This window comes from Melospiza georgiana, chromosome 3 (genome assembly GCF_028018845.1).
Source record: "Melospiza georgiana isolate bMelGeo1 chromosome 3, bMelGeo1.pri, whole genome shotgun sequence".
Classification (NCBI taxonomy): domain Eukaryota; kingdom Metazoa; phylum Chordata; class Aves; order Passeriformes; family Passerellidae; genus Melospiza; species Melospiza georgiana.
This window is the reverse complement of record NC_080432.1, coordinates 13,084,977-13,097,299: the sequence shown is the minus strand read 5'-3', so window position 1 is coordinate 13,097,299 and position 12,323 is coordinate 13,084,977. Positions and strand designations below refer to the sequence as shown.

General features: G+C 41.5%; 1 protein-coding gene across 9 annotated transcripts in view; it reads right to left on the bottom strand.

Annotated features, from left to right (window-relative positions):
- USP34 (ubiquitin specific peptidase 34) overlaps nt 1–12,323 on the bottom strand; it is a 114,634-nt gene that overhangs the window by 92,667 nt on the left and 9,644 nt on the right. For all 9 annotated transcript variants that reach the window (XM_058019335.1, XM_058019340.1, XM_058019338.1 and 6 more), the window contains exons 2-3: nt 4,972–5,059; nt 1,223–1,643 (exon numbers count right to left, since the gene is read on the bottom strand). In XM_058019335.1, coding sequence (XP_057875318.1) covers nt 1,223–1,643; nt 4,972–5,059 — 509 coding nt within the window. The remainder of the gene's footprint in view (nt 1–1,222; nt 1,644–4,971; nt 5,060–12,323) is intronic.

The window sequence follows — 12,323 nt, the reverse complement described above, 5'->3', positions numbered from 1 at the left end:
GAAGCCAGTCCTGGTACATGTCCCACAGGAGTGCAGGAGATAAATCAATTCACTTTATATCTGTACAGATACACTTGAAACTCCCTCTGTTAACTCATGCCCATATGGTTTGGAGAGGAACAAGAACCAAAATGCAGCCCACCTAAAAACCTGCTGTGTAGGGGGTTTTAATTCCATTTCTTGCCTGATCCATTCCATCAGAACTGATCAGGTGTTGTAACCACCCTAACTCACATCATTCTATCTGACTCAGCATCTTCTCATCTTGGACTTAAGTTTATAAAGCAAATTTCAACCCTCAGGGTTCCAGTGAGCTCCCACAACTCTCTAAATATAAAATAAAAGGAGTGGGTGAGCTGCACTTTATTTCTCCACTCTGACTTTTCTCAGAAGTTTGTTGGATAAAAGCTTTTCCTATACAGTGAAATGTACATCTAATTTGCATATAAATATTGTAAAATAACTCTTTACTTGTTGTTAGACTACCACAGGCTGGATCAAAAGCCAACCATTCCAAAAACGTGTTGTTTCCACTAGGAAATGCTAACACCATCATATTTATTTCAGCAATTGTGAATTAAACATGGCAGGATTTTGGAATTAATTTTTTTAAGAGGAAAATCAAGGAAAATGTGAATGGCAGCCATAACAAATATCAGAGAGAAAAATCAGCACCCTGGAACAAAGCAATCTGTGTTGATCTCAGCTATCCCAGTCAACTAACCAGTTGTTCTAACGAGTTTGGTCTTGCACAAAGTTTAGTTTATGAAGTTTTGCTTCTAGAACCATAAATTGGAAAGAAAAATTACTAAACTATTCATGGGTTACCTTCTGGAAGAAAGGCATTGCTATAGTCCCCTTTTGGCCTACCTGTTATTTAAACAGCACAATAATTCAGTGTACAGTTCCAGCCAGCTCCTATCAATATATTACCTATAACAATTAAGCAGAGTTTAAAGAAGGTGGAAGAGGATTTATATATTTATATAAAGCTGAAAAGCTCAGCTGAAGTGAACAGGAGAGCTGAATGTGCCTTAGCAATATACTACCTATAACAATTAAGCACAATTCAAAGAAGTGGAAGAGTATGTATATATTCAGAAAGATTCTCTGAAAGGCTCTACTGAAGGAGAGCTGAATGTGCCCATCCTGAGTGAAAGCAATCTGCTCATTAATGACAACAATTAACCTTCACCAAGACAGACACAAAGAGAAGCTATACCTCTATTGTGGGGTGGGTGTTATGCTTATAAGCTGTGTAGAGAGGAAACTGAATCTGGAAGATTTTTGCCACACACAGCAGCAGCTTCTCCTTCTCATCAGTGCTCCACAAGCTGAAGGGCTCCGTGCTCTTGGTGGGCTCCTCCTCGCCCAGGATACAAGTTCTTGCAGAATCAAACTTGTTCTCTAGAGGTTTTTGTCTTTCTCCATTTTCTTCTTGGTGGGATTCTCTCTCTACATTCAGGGGCTCCTCAGCATGGTGGCTCTGCTCTGGCCATGTTGGATCTATGTGAATAGTGCAATGTTTACAGAGCTGGTCCCTCAGAGCTTGCACTTGGGCAATCACCAAATTAATCAGCGCACAAACCACTTGGTTAAAGATCTCCAGGTGTTTATACTCCTTGAAACAGCACAAACATTGTCTGTAAGGAAAGAAAAAGATAAATGAATAAAAATTCCTACAGTTAAAATCAGCTGGGTACTTCACCAAGAGAACTCTTCACATTAAAACATTTGAAACAACAAGTTATTTGACAGAATCGCAAAATGAAGGAAATCCAAATGAAAGACTCTACCCAGCAGCAAGTGGGAGTCACAGAACCCTCCTTAAGCCTTGAGAACATCCCATTATTTCCAAATGCTTACCCAAACTATGAAGTCCCTGTTATCACTCAGCAGCTGGTACAGCAAGTAAAATATAGGAAAAAAGCCTTGTGGGCAAGGTCACTGTGCTACTGAAGAAGTCCCATTTTTCAGTATGTTTCTGACTCCATTTCCTCATCAGGCTTTCTCTGCTGCTCTTCATTGCAATAAATCATCCTGACATGCTTGTCAGCTGTGTAAGAACTCCTTATTGTTATTTTCAAATCAACAGGGCTGCAAAGTAATTTTATTTTTAATGGAGTATTCAAGTTCACTTCCTTTATCTGCATGTGGATGGTGATGCCCTGCACACTGATATCCTTTATCCATCTAGGAAAAGGCAGCTCAAGTATCTTCAGTGCTTCCTTCACTTGGCAGGCTCAGAGATTATTCCCCTGCTTATCTACTGACCCCCCTGTAAACTGCAAAGAACAAGAGGGGAAAACATCCCTTTGACAATATTATTAAAAAAATCAATTAAACCATCAAGTTCAACAGCTCTAATGTGAGTCTAGTTGTGGGTAAGGATTAATTGTGGATGCCAAAGAGATTCTGGGTGTATAAACCCCTGAGGCAGGTACCCAAACCTCTTGTCTGGGAACAGCTGCTTCTTCCACACAAAGCAGCACCTCCCTCACTCTGACCAAAAGGTGGAAGATATTCCTGCAGAAGGATTTAAATCTGGAGAACACAGCCAAGAAAGCCACCCCTGCACTGGCCTTACTCACTGGGGAACAAAAGGAAGGCTCCATGCCGGTGACAGACTCTGGGACAGGGACTCTGCCCTTCCTCAAACTCTACTACACAAAGTAACTGCTACATGAACTGGGAGCTGCCTTGCAGCAGAGATCTTCTCCATCTCCTGTCAGACACAACAATGGGCTCCACTCCACAACCAGAGCCCTCAGATATTAAAATACAAAAATCACATGGACCACTTCAAAAAGAAATCAGGAGACAAAAGACAGGGCAAGAAACCATCAGTAAGTAGCAATGAATTTTTTTCTGCAAACACAACATTTAATTTAGAGACTGGGGTTAATAAATTATAATTTTTAGGGGGAAAAGAAAAATCAAGAGAACCCCAAGCTATGACAGGCAGAGGGTGCTGCCTCTCTTGATGGAACACAAACATGCCCCTGAGCTACAGCTCTTAAAGCACATCCTTTCTGAATACAGATATTTATTTTTTTCAGTGGCTTAGACCAAAATGTAACATTCAGGATTCCCTAATTCCAGCATAGATACAGTGACTGAAGCACCCAAACCCCTTTGTTCCATTTGTGAAGGGAAGAAAAATTCCCTTAATATTGTGTAAATGGAGTTTCATCTATGTGAAAAACATCTTGTCATTTACTTGGAAATGTATTTTCATGTTAACAAATGACAACAAGGGACTGCAGGTAAAACCCAGGGTATCCTCAAGCATTTATCCTGGGGGAAAATGATGTTCAAAAGTCCATCACTTATGCCTACAAATTACTGCCCCACTAAAGAGCAAAAAATCATCCTCAATAACAATGAAAACAGTCTGGTGAAGACATCTCGCATCCTGCAGAACTCTTTTCCAAGACAGGTATGTGCAAAACCTCTCAAGTCTTCCTCTGTTGGAATGTGGAAGAAGATTTCCACCAAAAATTGAGGAGATCAGTAAAAAATGAGGATGCTACTTCTTTGAACATAACAATTTCCAGAAGAAAAGTAAAATGCAAAGACTAAGGTGCTCTTCAGGAGCAGTCCCCAAGTGATCTTCTGAAGGAAAGCAGAGATTTAAACCACAGGCAACAAAGGCAAAAGCAGTTCTTAAGGAAGGCCTCAAACCCAAAACCAGCAGAACTCTCAAAAGCCCATTTGGCAGAGCAGAGACAGGACAGGAAATTAAAATATCAACCAAAACTCCTTCCTGTGGCCTCTTTGTCAGACTCTCCTTTAACCAGCCCAAGGACTGCTCTCCAGGCTCTTCGTGTATGAACCCATCACATATGGAAGGCAACAAGGAAACCAGAAGAAAATAAAGAGTTAAATATTATCCAATCTTTGGTTTTTTCTTCAGGTTGGATTTGTCAAGCTGTAGAAGAGAACAAGACTCTGAACAGATGATGACCTGGAAAACTGGGTTGCAATTGTTCTCTGACAAACTTGGCATCTAGGACCTGTCAAGAATTGTCAGGAGTCTGGTTCCCATGCCTGCTGTTTATTTTGATTGAAAAATCCCTTCTCTGTGTCTAAAAGCACATGGAGGAAGAAAATGAACTTGGCTTGTAGTTGTTGAGCAAAATGAGGAAGAGGAGGTTTCCTATTTCACAGGTATCCAAAATGTGACAATCCATTTTTTTTCTTTTGGAGTCTTCTCAACACCCAACTAGTATTTTCCAATTGATCCTCCATGCTTTTCCCAATACTACTGATGATTCAGTTTGGTCCTAAAACTACTGCTGAACACTGAATCCCAAACACCTTCACTGTAGGTTCTTTCTAAAAGGTAATATCCATACATTTCCTTGTGCTGGAAAAAAATAAGTAGCTGTGAAATCATTTATCATTATATCATAATGTAATGGTATCATTACTTTAAAGAAACAGGCTCAAAGCAACAGGAATTTAAATACTAGATTAAAAGGAATAATGTAATTTAAGATAAAAACATGCAAAGCATTTTCAGTATCATAGCTACTAAACTATGGGCTGCAATCCTTCATCACCTCGACTCAGAATATTAGAACATGCAGAAAAATTTAACATGATGGTTCCATTCAGTCACCTTTTCTTAAATTCTTCTTACCCTCCCCTGCCTCTGCAGTAGAGGGTCCCAAAATTTCATGTTAAAGCAGCAAGACACATTATTTGTCACCACAATAGAGCAGTTTGTTTTTCTACATAATTATTACAGAATCCAGAATGCCAGCTGCATTCAAAACACGCTTTTCCCAAAACGCGCTGGGTAACGAGTTTGTTATTTCCTAAGTAGTAAAACAGTCTTTATTCTCCAGGTATCACTTAGCTACACATTAATAATTTGCTAATTCTGAACACTCTACTGTACTTTAAAAAGGGAAAGCTGCTGTTGAGAGTCAGCATTCTCAGCACTCAAACTCAATCCAAAATTACCTTTGCGTCCACGAATTGATGTAAGCAAATATCTTGAGGGCATGTTCCTTTCTGAGCTGCAAAGCATCACCACCTTCAATGTCTGATACTAAAGAAAACAAAAACATAAACACAGAAACAAAAACATTAACACATTTTTTAGAAGAAAAAAAACCATCGCGCACTTGTTCTGTTATTAGAAACTACCTTTGATAACACAGAAAGTAAATACTTTATTGAAACAAAAACTTGTAGTTTTGGTTAACAAGGTTTAGATGTAAGTGACTTGGAAACTCAAAGTGCACAATGTTCTTGAACACTGCTCCAAAGGTTTGTGAGAACAGACCCTTCTTGTAATTCTATTTTTATCAAATATTCTCATAAGCTTTACTGGGAACTCCTGATTGATGTGCACTTTCAAGTGTGAACTTTGAACAACTTTACTCATTAACCAGACACCTTAGGTTTGGTCTTTTGTTTTGCTGGGCTTTTTTTCCCCCCAGATTTTCAAATGCCTGCATTTTGAGATGACCCTGAGACCTCCATTTCCTTCTCCTGATCAGATAAAGACTGAGAAAAACAACAAACAAACAAAAGCCAAACCACAACAGAACTACCAAGATAAGAACAATGTGCTGTGTACATATAAGGTTATTTCAGACTGAGCTGATCATCACTGCTTTCAAATACAGACACATCTATCATGACATTTAACCATAATGAATCACTAATTGGCAAAATTATAAAGGCTCACCACATTTGTTACACAGGAAACCAGAACAGTTCTGTACTGAGTTCAAACCCCAAATGCTTCACTGAGGGATTATCAAATGTCCCACTTCCCTCCAAAAATGCTTCTGCACTCCAGTAAGGCCAACATCAGTGGGGCCAGGCTCCATTTAGGCAGCACCTGGTTATGTCCCAGGGCACTGCATTCTGCCTCCTGGCCACACTGCTGTCCCCAGTGCACAATTCCTGCTTCCTCCTGGTCCTGAGCCTCCAAACATTTGTACAATTATCTAATTGCTACACAAATCAAGGTCAGCATTCCTCTGAAGTGGATCTTTGCATTTATAACACACCTAAATTCTCATCTCCACGTTTCACAGTATCACACCCTCACAAATCCCCTCCACAAGCAAACTTTGTGGGAAAGGCTCTCCAACAGCTCTGAGCTCCTCAGCATCCCTGTCCCAGCCTCAGCCCTGCAAGGTCCTGCCTGATCCATCCATGCAGGTTCCCAAAAGCTGCAGCTAATGAAGGTCTGTGGGCACGGATCAGAAAGCAAAGCTCAGAAGAAAACCACTTCACAGAATAATCACACTGAATAAATACTTCTGATTTCTTTGAAATAAGGACATCACGTATGCACACACATCCACATTTCCATACATATATACAAATAAAAACTATCCAAAAAGCAGCCTCTGAGCAGGATACCAGCAAACTTTAAAACCACTTTTCTGTCTCACTCCTAGAAGGCTCTGAAGATCCTACACAACACTGGGCACAGCTCAAGGTGGAGAAGCAGACTAAAAGATGGGAATTACTCAATATCACCTTTTATTTTCAACACCACAAATTAGCAGGACAGTTAACTCTCTGAAAGACAAAGCACAGCACTGAAGAAACCAAGAACTCCATCACACAATTTAGGTCAAGCTTACCACAAAAGACAGATCTTTAGCTACAGATAGTATCTAAAAAAAAAAAAAAAAAAGCACCAAAAAAACCCTGCCCAGTATCAAACCTTCATAAAACTTCTGCTTTCCCAATTCTGTGAGCATTGTTAGTAAGATTAATTCCTTCAAATTCAACAGAAAAAAAAATTGTTGACAATTACATAGCAACAAACATGATTTTACCTTGTAGGATCTCACACATACATTTCTAACACTTCCCTCATCCCCACATGACCCCACTCCAACAAGCAGGAGTAACTCCAACTCACAGAGCAGCCTTTTCATTGCAAAAGGTTGAATCACTCCTAAATTTCCCTCTTTGAGATTATAAAGAACTGAAAGTTAAGCAAACTGGATCTTTAAAAGCTACAATTGCCATGTGAAGAAGACAGAATAGAGAAGTTATGGAAATACTGAGCCTAATGCCAAACTAATGTCAAAAATAGGGAGGTATTTGCACAAGCTGGAGAACCTGTAATTTTCCTGTTTATACATTCTCCATCTCACACACTGACCAACTTCTACTGGTGCTATTTATTAATCACTGTAATTAATACAGTGGCTACAGAGGTGATTTCCCTTTGGGTGTCTGTGCCTAGAAACAATCCTGGTTTACGCCTGAAAAGGCAGGAGCTCCATGCAGCAGGAACCACAGGAGGCTGCAGATTTTAAGTCTGTGCCACCACCAACAGTGGCAGTGACACACGTGCCAGGGCTTCTCCTGCACTTCAGCTCCAGTTCTCTTCTGTCCTTAGCAGAAATTATCCTGTTCAGTTAATTTGTGTCCTCACAACCAAATTTCATTCTTGGGCCTTTGAGTTCCTCTGAGTATCAGCTCTGTGGATGCTCTTGGTTTGCAACACCTCTGTTTAGGGGCACATGCAGCTCCAAGTACAGATGCAATTGGTTCTGAAGCATTTCACAGATTTTTTTTTTTTTATTAAGGAAATATAGATGGAAAAGCAATAGGAATAAATGCACTCATGGTCATTCCTGGGCATTTTTTGATTTCTGTCAGCTCTGTAAGAACTTCCTTGCTGCACGATTTCCCTTCCAAATGATGAAGTCTGCCTCTCCTTTTAAATCAGTTCTCTTCTACCTTGAAGGGGCCTGTAGTTAAAGCAGACTTTAGGAATAAAGCCTGTCCTTTACTCTCTGCCATGCCTCAGGAACTCCTCAATGTGCTGCCTCCCCACTTTCTCACACTTGCACTGTTTCAAATCCAGCAGTACCAATCACGTCAAACTCTTCCAAAAACAACTACTGCACCAAGCCTCCATCCTGCAAATCGATCTGGTAGCCAAGACTTTTCCCTGGTTCCACACCCAGGACAGAGATTCCCACAGAATGCACTGAGTTATCCCTGTGTCCTTTCAGAGCTGCCAGGGTGCTCTCATGAACAAGAACTGCTGAGGTGTGCTCCAGAGTGTCCAGCCAGGCACTCCAGGGTCTCTGAGTTTCTGCTTCAGCAGGGGCACTCCCATCCCCAGGCCGGGCTCCCATCCCTGGCCCCGGCTCCCATGCCCAGGCCCAGCTCCCATGCCCAGGCCCAGCTCCTTCACATCTGCAGCAGCTGTTTCTTCCTCCAGGCACTCCCAAGGCAGCAATATCAGAGATGCTCTCCTTCCCCATCTCTGAGCTAAGCTTTCTTCTCCTTCCTTAAATTTGTTCTACCAACTCTTACTTTACTCAGTTGAAGCCTTTTAGACCTTTCCATCCTCGAGTCCTTCCTTTTCCCTCTTCCATTCCATGCCCACAGACACCTTCCCCCAGCACCAGATCCCATTTCACAAGCACCCAGCTCAAGCCCACACCACAACATCTGTGCCATGCATTTCCCACAGCCTCAGCATTCCTGCAGGAACCCTGGGAACTGCACAGACCCAACTGGCCACCCCAGCTGAAATGTGCCCACATTCCTGGTGGCTTTGGAAGCCATGGAACCCTCAGGCTGCCACCTTGTGAACAGGGGAAGCTGGGAAGTGTGAGGAATGTCAAGGTGGGAGAAGTAAACACCTTTGGAATAAGCAGAGTTGTAAAATTGCCCCGCCCCACCTGGAGCAGCTTCACCCCAACATCGCTCATCTGTGGGCAGAGATGTGGTCACCATTAGAGTCTCAAAAAACAGAATATTGAAGGCTTTAAACACCCAGAACTAAGCAGCAGAAAGAAGGAAAACTAGGATGCAGATGAATTCCAGCTAAATATATTTTATCCATATAATGCAGGAAATGGGGTCTTTCCACACACTGGCAAGGGCTCATTTCACTGAGGAGTCACAAGATGGTTTAGAGAACTTTTTATCACAGTAAAACCACAGAACAAAAAGCTGAGCTCAGAACTAACCTGACTTAACATCTTCTAGTGTATAAGTTTTCAGATATTCTTAAAAAAAGAAACCAAAACAGACTGACTTGAAGTGTAATTGTTTATTCAAGTAGCTGATGAGAAGCCAAAACGCACCATGGTCAAAGTAAAAATTTAAAACATTTCATATCAAAAATTAAAAAAAATATATAATTTCCTTGCTGTTTCCCCACTCTCCTGTTTTACTTGGCCAGCTCTAAATGAAAACGTGGCTGATTTACCTAATCTCTCACTGAAGGGTGATTTGCTAAGTGTTACAGTACTACAAACAACACAAGCTCCTCCCTCAGAAAAACCCCTACAAATAAATTGACTAAACCAAGGAAATGACAGAAGATGAGAAAAATACAAATCAACTGCAAAGAGCCAGGCAATACAATTCCAAAACACAACTGTGGCCAAAGGAAGCTAAGCTGCTAAGTGCACTTCTAGCAAGAACCTGGGAGCTAGAGGAACACACTGTAATCAGACCTCAAGGACAACCACCATGCTGGACTTGTGGGGAATATCTTATATCCAAAGGTCACTTATCACACTAATCACAAAAATCAAATGGCAAGCAAAAATAATCATTTTTAAAAGCATACTTCCTCTACTTTCAGCAACATAACAGAGTCAAAAGTAAATAATTCAACACTTTTGAGATTTGTAACTCTAATTTCTCCATATTCCAAACTGTGACAAGGGCCAGTTGCATACGGATTGTGCTCCCTCCCCAAGCCTCATCCCATATCAACTTTTCATGGGAAAGATCAGATCAATTAGAGAATGAACATCCGTATCAGAAACTGGTCATTGATACAGAATAACCAGAGGAAATGAGCCGTACACTAAAGAAAACAGCACTAGGAGCAATAATACTAATCTTGAAAGAAATCCATATGTGCATGTGTATATATATATAAAATGCATAAAATTTTGTGTGAGTACCATGCACCCAGCACATTTTTTCAATGCATTGAGGTGTTTTCAATGACTACTAGGGAGTTTCTTTTGCTCAGGATCAACAGCATGTAAGATGATAGCCACAGAGTTCCGCATCTCCCATTCCCTTTCTACTTTCATCTATTAGAATTCCTATTTTTATTATACAGAATTCATGACTGCCTTAAATTGATTCTCCAGACCTCTTCCCAACCTTTATGGAGCCATCCTTGACAAGTATTTAACAGGACAGTGTCAGCTTCAAGTTCAACTGGCCAAACTTCCTACAACTTTTCAGTGAGGATAAAGTCTTCTTTCTACCTCAGTCTCTTTAACACAAAAGCATCCCAGAATACTCACTAGATACACATAATCAAAGAGAAACACAAGTGCAGATCGTACTAGAAAACACAAAAAGTTAATTCCTTGGTATAGAAAACACAAAAAGTTAATTCCTTGGTATTAGAAACACTTGTTCAAATGCCAGGAACAACGAGATCTGCAACCCAAACTCTAGCACAATAAAATTCCATAATAATGGCCTGGTTAAGGTGCTTGAGTGCCTTTAATGCCACCTTGATGATCACTCATCAACCACCAGAGCATTACAGATACCTACAACCATCTCCATCCCATAATACACCTCAAATTAATTTCAAGTCTACATCAAGCTGAACTTCTTCTATTCATAAATATTACACCTTGGTAAATAGATTGCTTTCCTGAAACTTTCTGACTATAAAGTATACAAATATTAACCACAAAGACAACATAATGGCTTTAAGACAGGAATTAGCAACTTTAGGAGTCTCATTTCCCTAGAAAGAAACAAAATGTGTTCGTGTCAGACACAAACTTCTGAACAAAGGCAATTTCAACAAAACTGGCAAAGGTTTGCAAGTCTAAGCAGTGCTGTGTTCTGAGGAATGGAAATACAGGAGCTACTCCAAAGAGCAAGGAAAAAGCATTTTCAGCTGGTGTCCCATCATCATCTGTTGGTTATTCAGCACCTGAGTAATTCCTCACAGCCTGAGATCAGGAGCTGAGGAGTTTTAACTCAGTATTCCAGTGCACAGCACAGTTACACACAGAGCACAATCAGCCTTGGTATGGTCACCAACCAAACAGCACCTCCAAGATAAAACTTCACCAGAACAAACCAGCTGACCCCAGGTAACTGCTGCCTTTATCTTCTGCTCCTCTGCAAACACCAACAAGTTCTCTTTCAATCTCTCCATTCCCTTCCCATCCCACCTCCCTGTCTTCTCCAGCAAACACTTGTCCTGATTTAATCATCCCAAGTTACTGCACTCTGGAGCAGAGCAGCAGCAGCTGGCCCTGGGCAGCTGTGTGCAATTTAGCAATTGGTACCTTGCAGGAGTGATGTCACCCTGAGCCTTTCACCGTGCCAGGCCACGTCTGCTGTGGGTTAAACTGCCCCCTTTAGAATGGCTGCAGATGTCCACCTGAACATAAAAAGTCCTTCTTGAGAGCATCTTAAGATTCCACCTCCCCAAAGAGAACCTGCCACAGCCACTGGTCCCAGCAGCAGTTCCACACTGTTTTAAATGCAGTCAAATGCCAACTATCAGACAATACCCAGATCCACCCAGCACACTGGAGCTGGCTCTACCCAGAACCTCCTGTTGCCATTACAGTGCAAGAGTTCTATTGTCAGCACATTGCAAGGGTTCCATATTCCCATGGAGTTTGGCACCTCCTTGATGTTCCTTGTAGGCAGCTCCTCTAAGCACTGCCTCTTCCTTGTCCTCACAGCAGCCACCCAACCCACTCTTTTATAACACTCCTCTATTGGCTACAGCTGTGGCCTGTTAACACCAGGCTGCTCCTAATCCTTAACAATTGGCTCAGCTGCAACTCTTCAGGGGGTAAGATTACTTTCTATACCTTTATTTACTGATGTTCTATCCCCCTACAACCACAATCTAAATAAACTCTTAAATACAGCATCTCCAATGTGCTGCAGCATGAGCCAGGCCAGGTCTAGCAGCAGCACTGCACACAAAGCCCAGCCTAAGTTCCTACACCACTTCTCAAAGCTCAGCAACACTGAATCCACACATGCCCAACAGTGGCAACCTGGCCAGCGTAAGATGGGAATGTGAAATCCATCATTGATAATTATTATTAATATTGATATAATGATCAATGCATAATACATAACTGAGGCTGGGTTATGCCAGTGACTGAGGGACCAGCAGCATCCCACGCAGCACTGAGCAGGGATACAGAGGAGATTCCCATCAAGGTTCAGGGAGCAGAATGAGCTGCCATCACTCAAACACTGTGTGATGCACATTTGGCCTTTTTGATCAAACGCCAGGAGGAAATGGGTCAGACCAGCTTGTGGGATATCTGGCTGGGAATGGAATTCACCAG